Here is an 8,329-nt window from a genome sequence, read left to right on the forward strand (position 1 = left end):
TGTCGTTCTTCACAACTATAAAGCAAATAAAAAAGAGTTTTGAATAGGTTTTATTGTTTCATCTAGAATATTATACATACATATATAAAATACAAGTACAATATTAAAAAAACTCAATTACTTGACTAGATTATAAAATATTAGGCAATAAGTTGTGATTAATGACATAATTAGGACAAAAAAAATATACAACAGAGGAAAATATATTTTGAAGGTATGAAAAATGTAATTCGCAGATATATTTTTTAATTATTTATACTAAATAATTGTTATAATTAAATTATTATATCTTCAAATATAGATGTGCTAAAAACTTTTCTTTATTTATTTGCGACATATTTAAGTCATTTAATAATTTGGTATAGAAAGTATAAAAATTGGTATAAAAAAGAAATCTAAACAATTAACTACTTTAAAACATAATTTAATTTAATTGAATAGATGTTATTTTGGAAAAAGATATTGGATCAGACTCGCTAACAATCTTAGCCGAGATATTTAAAAAGTCAATATTTCGGTACAGTTTTAAGAAAATCTAATTAAAACTTATTAAAATCAAAACAACTGTTAAGAAACTTAAAAAAATATCCACAGTAGATTTAGATATAAAATAAATATATGCGATTCAACTGGGTACGATAATTGCCGTTTTATAAAATATTTACACACATAAATCTACCTGATTCTTGTGCGCTTTTTCGGTAAAATTGTTTTCATTTTTAATCTATAATGAAAAATTTTTGAATTTCTTACTATTTAATAAACTTGAATGAGATATTTACATAAGGCAACATTAAAGAAAATACAGCGGTGAAAAAATGACGGCAAAATAGTTTATAATAAAATTTAAATAAAAATATTTTGAAATAATATAAATATCTGGGATTAAACAGAATTTTTGAGCAAGATATTTGCCATAGTTTCTAAAAAAAATACGTTAAAAACATTCTAAAGAAAAAATAAAACATTTTTCAACGCCTTTATAGCGCCGTGTATATTTTATTAATAATTTTGCTATAGCCGCCATTTTTGAATATACACAAAATGTATTTTAGATATTCCTGCGGCAAATCGTCTAATGTGGAAAATTAAAGAATATTATGGTGCAGATCACACAATTGGCATAATTTGTCATATAAGAAATACATAAAATAAAATAAATATTACTTATTTTTTATTATTAATTTACAATTAATTAGCTATAATTTTATATTATCTGCTATTCATTTATTAATCATGCGAATATCCATATTATAATTAAGAGCACTCGAAACTATTTTTAATCATGGCAACATTACGTTAATCATCTGATATGAATACAAGTTTAAATTTTTCAATATGTTTTTATTTATCGTATGACATTCAAACCCATAAATAGATTATTCTAATAATGTATAAAACGAGAAACGACGGACTTTATGCCGGAATATGTTTCCAGAACGACGTGTTTAATTGAAGTTCGATCATGTCCACTGTCAAAATGAATCAAAATGGCGTCATCGCCCGCGTTACGTAAAAATATGACGCAAACGTCCCATTTCCTTTAAAAAACAAGCATTTCGTAAAATGATCGTTGGTTTCAATAAACGTGCAATTTTGCAATTCACAATAATAACTCATAACCAGCGTTTAAAGGTTAAAACGCAAACATCCATTTTTTGGCCTTAACAATCGCATTAGCGTCACGCTATACAATTTTATTTAATTTTGGCCAAGTATTGCCCAACGATAAAAATGAGCATGAATCAGTATTTAAAATAGAATGTGCGGACACGTTCGCAGACTCACGTGTGACTTTATGAACAGGTTTTCGGTGATAATTCCCCCTCTTATTAATGGAATAAAATCATAATAAAGCGATTGACCTTACGTAGGGTTAATTAATTTTGCTTTTTCAAAATGCCTCGACGGAGCGCGAATTGTGAACAATGGCGTTCGTGAAAATAATTACTGTGCGCTAATTGGGGCACTGGTTTATTAAATTTTAATTTTTCATATATGGAAAAAAGGTACATACAGTATTGTAATACGCAGCGAGTGAATATCATTCAAGTTTAAACCGGTCGCTAAATTATAATGACAATGCGTATACAATGTGATACACAAGTCGCTTTATCATTTAAAATAAATCGGACATGTGATGGCTAGAAACAATAATAGAGATGTCACATTTATTTACCTTTGAACAAAATACAGAGATGAAGGACATGTTAATCGATATTTTTGTCAAAAAATAGTTATAATATTTATTAGAATAGAATAGAACCAATATTGTGTTAGGCTATATGTATTTATTTATTTTTATTAAATCTTCCGTTGTAACATGTGAGGCGTAAGCCCAATGCGTTACAACGGGGTAAATCTGTACTAACTGAGTAAGTCAATCACATATAATGAATACCTACAAGTAAGTGATAACCACCAGACTGAAAGTGATTGTCAATGACTCTTGATCTCTAAGTCCAAGTCATAGAATTAGGTATTATGAATGTAATTTTGAAGAGTGTCATTGAAAGATACAATTTGAAAAAATAGAGATCATTAAACAATATATTTTTTTATATTTTATATGTAATATAATATCTTTACGATATTTAAAATATTATGTAGAACATAAGGAAATAATAAAAACACAAAAAGTTAATTAATTCTGATATGGTTAAGTGAATTTTAACCTACTTTAAAATATCGTCGTTCTAGAAAAAGCCCACTGTTTATGTGTACGAAACAACTGTAAATAATCAATATTTGTTGTTAAAAGTGTTCGCAATATAGTGTTTTCACTTCTATGTTTTATTGTCACTCAATATTTTATTTTTAACTGATGCGTTTGTTTTTTAAAATGAAAAAAAATGCTTGCAGATAAAATATGACAACCATCTCGAAGAAAATTTTTTTTTAATGCATATAGAAGATATAAAGCTTTAACTATTGATCGAGGACTACATCCTCTTACTATTGTGTATCAACATGTATTTTTTTTCAATTTCACTACATATGCTCCAGCTGCAAAGTATCTATCGAAGTTGGTTGTTATTTTTTGTATGAAAGTAAAAGAGGAAAGAATGGGATTGCTTCTTGCGTGTAGCATATTTGATCAAAATGAGAAAACAATGATAAATGCTATTTTCTACGGTGACAAATGTACGAGCGAAATAATAAAAAATGCATTTCAGTTCTATATATGTTAAAAAAAGTAAAGCGTAACGTTTCTGTGGAATTAACATACAAATATAATTCATAAATATTTCATAACTTGCCATTTGCAAATTAAAAACATCCTCTGCAAGTTTTTTGAATAGTGAAACTTATTAGGTATTTTGCGGAAGAAATGTGATACGAAACTTAAAATGGTATGATAGGCATTATTTATTACATTAAATAGTTAACATAATATATTAATGTTGTAACTGTGCAGTTTTACGGGAAAGAGCAATTATCTATTTCAAATACTGTAAATCCAGAAACGATAAAGACATTAAGGATATAAATTACTTATTCGGCGAGTCTAAATTTCCAATAATAAGCTTTTTCTTATTATTTACCTCGATCAATATATAGTTCTTAGTATTTTAAAATGCTTCTCTCTAAACTGAATTAACTTGTTTTTGTTAAGCCGACAACGTATGTACGTTGAGAGACCATAATTTGATTCTAGTTGTCACAAATATTTAACGTTATTTAATTAATAAACGTTAAAGCGACTTGTAGACCACTTAGTACCCGAGCTGTGAATATAATGGACATAAAAACGCCTCATTTTCACATGAATAGTACAGTGCCCCTTTGGTTATAGGACGTTGCTCTGTTAATTATATTTGTATCGCTCTCGATAACAACAAACCGTATAGAATCCTTTAGTACGTACATGATTGATTACTACGCTACAATCGGCTTTTCCTACGTTTTTCCAATTGTCGAGTTAATTCTAGGAAGTCACTAACCGTAAATAATCCGTCACTCAAATAAAGGGGATGAAAACCTACATATATAATATTTATAAACATAGGTAAATACTATGATCGTGTCTATTGGTTAAACGTAGCGGTAAAGCACATAATTAATGTACGCACGTTTGTGTTTACATTGGAAAAATTTCAGCTTTTCCTGGGTTCAGAAAGTTGGCGCTTGTTTGTTGAGCACATGTGTTGGAAATTTGTGCGGAAATATTTGTAATATAAAATAAAAATATTTGTATAAATTGATTTAGTCGTCATCTCAATTTTTTTATAGAATGTTATTTCATATGATATTGATAAGTTCCAGCGACGGGTATGTAAATTGTGACTCTAAAATACCTCTTATTATGTAGTACAAAAATAACGATTGAAAATAACATGATCTACGATTGGATTTAAATAAGAAGTCGCTGTTAAGTGCAGGTGTAATGAACGCGCACAATAAACACACTAACAATCAGTCTCTTTTTGTCACTCACTACTACCAAACTGTTTGTCATTATTTAAATATTTGTTATGGCTTTTAACCATATGGGCAAATACAAAACTTAACTATCTGCCAATTAGCTAACCAGAAATACAAATATAAGAGTAAAATAAAAACATAAAAGATACTTTGCATCGAATTCCAATAAATATTTTCTCTTAGTCTAGATGGTTTTGACACTATCGTGGAAACGCAGTAAAACTTGATAATACAAATTATAGATAAAATAAAATAAGTTACGAACCAAATATATCCATACAAATATATAATTAGAATGATTAATAAACAATTTAATGATAATTAAATAAAGTTTATGAAAAAAACCATAGGTACCTCTTACCCTTAATTGTTTTTAAAAACATTCAACGTCTAGAACCAATACCATAATAAATCGTATTTTTGGGTGTTATTTTTAGTTAAATTATAAATAATAATAGAGAAAATGATCTATAAAAATAGTTTTTCAATACTTTTAATTATATTTTTTTAGCCTAGATGAACTTATGACAAGGATATCAAACTTGGAGTAATACAAATTAATTAACGCCAGATTTTTTTACAAATTGGATAATATGCAAATCAGTAATATTTAATGTCTCTAATTTTATGTTATTTATTCTAAATATTTTTTTGCAACATTACAGGCGTTATTATAATAGAGTAAACATAATCATCTACTATACTAACTAAGTAGTGAGACACCAGTCTGTAAATTTTCACCATTTATTTTAATAATTATAAATTAATAATACAGATTACAATCAAAAGATGTCACTATGCACGACTTTATAAGAATTACTTATCACGATATTCATCCGTAAGATTAGAAAAATCTAGGCAAACAAATCGCTATTTAAACGCTAATTCTCACCACCATACTTCACAGCTAAACTATAGCAGCCTTCCTAGTTCATAGAGCAGACAATATTAAGGATAGTAAACTAAAAATTAAACGGCTTCAGTTATATTTATAAAATAACAATAATAAATTCATAAAAATTGGAAAAGAACGAGTCTATCAAATTTCATGTGACAATTGTGACAAAATTTACATTAGTTAAAACAAACCGCAGGATTTCACAAAGGGAAAATAAAACATAAAAACGCGATAAAACGATTTAATGAAAGACCAACTTTGTCAAACCAAACTTTCGATGAAAATTACCATATTAATTTTAATACAACCAAAACTTTAGGCCAATTAAAAAAACAATTAATAAATGAGACGACGCGAAAGAAATTTCGGATACATTGTTACCGGTTTTAAACCAAGCTAAATTAAATTTTAGCAAAATTCATGGAAATATAAATTCAATTATACAAATCAATTCGAAAATGAATGCACTTATTGTTCCCTTAGCAATAAACAAACGAAAAAATAACAGAATACAAGATCGAATCAAAAATGACGCAGGTCAAAATTACACCCAAGATGATGATCCTAACATCGGTGGTCGAAACATTGGCAAGCGAGATGCGAATAAGAAAAATCGATATGAAAGCCCTCGCATTTAAAAAAGCTAAGTAACGTTCTAAGTACGTGATAAATCCGGTAAAAAATAAAAAAAAACTGTGAAATAAACCACTGATATTTATTATTATCTAATCGTTTACGGTTAACTCAATTTAAGCAGAAATGCAAACTAATTGTTATGCTTTTTTTAGAATTTCTCGAGCATAAGTGAATCTTTTTATTTTCGAGAAATAATTTCTACATGAAATTTTAAAAATATTAAAATTATACTATGATATATTCTACATAAATAATTGTAATAAATTAATGAATTGCAAAAAAATAAACACGATAATAAATTAGGACTAGGTAAATTGTAGTTAATTTTGATGCTAGACGTTGTTGAAGTGAGTTTTTATGTGATTAGTTCTCACAAGGAAAGACTACAACAGTGTTAATTTATAAAGGCTAGCTCTCACCGGTGAACTAAGCCTAAAAATAAAAGAGGCATTGAATATAAGACACAGTATTAAATTTATTAGTGAAATTTGCGAAAATATACTATGTGAAAAATACAACATAGAAATATTTTTTCTATAAAATAGTTTATATGTAACGGTGAATTTATGTATTTTACTGGTGTTTTAGTAAAATCATATAAGAATATATTTCCACCGGTGGATATATATAAAATTCGCAATAATAAAATTTAACTAATTGGATTTGAACTGCAAATTTACGTTTCGCTACTGTCAAATTATCATAGACATTTTAACGAATAATTTCACTAGCGCCTACCATTTTCATATACACGTATAGAAATATATGTATATTAAACAGTGACACTGAAAAATAAAAATTTACTGTAACATATATATAGATATATTAATAATATCTGTAGCATATATAGATATGTTATAACACCAAGATTTGTATCTGAAATATACACAAAAGAAAAAGACTTGTTATTTCGAAGACGAATATCGTGTATAATTAATTACAAATCATGTTGGAAATTATATTTCTCTTACAGATTAACTGAATTTATTTATAACTGAAAGCGGAAAATAATTAAAATCCAAAGATAATAATGATTTTAAATATCAAGCGTCAGTAAATTTACATATCTGAGATCTACGATTAAAATTACGTCCCCTTACAATTTAATAATTTCAACGTCAAATTTGTACAATATTTAATGTAGGGCAATGAAATATGCATTTATGTTTTTAATCGATTTGAGAATAAATAAGATTATCAATGACTTTTTCTTTGTGTAAGCCCGAAGGCGTATTTTCGGTTGGGTAAAGAAAAATCCCTAAGAAAATAAATTAAAATTTTGTATGTAAAAAAAAACATAAGATAGAAAAGAAGCTCACGTTCATTTATACATATATTAAATTGTATATTAAAAAAAATAAGAACTCACCATCTTGTTCTGTGTGACATCTTTGGCTGGTCAGTTGCATCACGGTGCTCGCCAAGACGACGCTGACCACAAACAGCAAAACGGAAGTGATGATCCAGAACCTGGTCTTCGGCCTGCCACACGCTCCTTGTTCATCCGGCTGCACGATGACTGTGTGCGCCTTATTTCCCGGACCGAAGTTGACCACCGTACTCTTGGGCTGATTCATCTCCTCCAGTAGTACTCCCGTGGAATCGTCACTGCCTCCGTTCTCTCTCGGCGACCGCAGATAGCCGTTGTTTCCCGAGTTCTTCCAACTCTTCGTCTTGTCTTCGTCGGCGCTGGGCGCCGCTTCTCTCACCGGCGAGGGCATTCTAAGGGCGAAGTCAGACGATGCGTTTCGCGGGCATGTCCGAAAAGTTGTAGAGTGCGAGCTGAGCGCGCGACACGTGCGACGCCGGTGAACGTTGGCCGGGAAGTGGCGTCGGCGTCGGCGTCGGGGGAGACTGTGCCTGTACCACTACCCGCTACCCGTTCGCCATATCGCCAATCGCCATATCGCCGACGAACGGTCGTCCAGTTCGACCGACGGAATTGCGCGCATTACCACACGCGCGACGATTACGTTCCGGTGCGCCCTTATCACCCAAGCGGACGGCCAAACTGTGGATCGCGGTCTCGCTTTTTCGACAAAACTTTTGTTTATGGGAAAAGTTATTGCGACCAGAGTTGCGCCCCGGGCAAAAACTAAGTTTGTCCTTCCCCTCCATATACATAAAACTTGAGCTCAAGAAATATAATAAGCAAATACTACTTCACCATAAAATATTTTTCCCGATAATTAAGCATTTATATATTGATAGTAGTATAAATAACATAGTGTCGTATTAAAAATATTCAATATATTTAAACTGTAGTAATAGTAAAAACAACTGTATGGTAACCACAGAGCAAAGAATAAAATGGTAAGCTACCAAAGTGCGAATATAAAGCGAGCAAAATATATGGTTCTCGTCAGATTA

General features: G+C 29.8%; 1 protein-coding gene across 1 annotated transcript in view; it reads right to left on the minus strand.

Moving 5' to 3' along the window:
• The window catches only part of LOC148236591 (neprilysin-1-like), a 77,697-nt gene extending 69,869 nt beyond the window's left edge, over positions 1-7,828 (minus strand). The window contains exon 1 of the mRNA XM_088182124.1: positions 7,329-7,828. Within this exon, the coding sequence (XP_088038250.1) occupies positions 7,329-7,680 (352 nt within the window). The 5' untranslated portion in view covers positions 7,681-7,828. The remainder of the gene's footprint in view (positions 1-7,328) is intronic.
• Between the last annotated feature and the right edge of the window lie 501 nt (positions 7,829-8,329).

This window comes from Plectrocnemia conspersa, unplaced genomic scaffold, assembly GCF_051122295.1.
Source record: "Plectrocnemia conspersa isolate PC_06_02 unplaced genomic scaffold, ASM5112229v1 ptg000003l, whole genome shotgun sequence".
In the NCBI taxonomy this organism is placed as follows: domain Eukaryota; kingdom Metazoa; phylum Arthropoda; class Insecta; order Trichoptera; family Polycentropodidae; genus Plectrocnemia; species Plectrocnemia conspersa.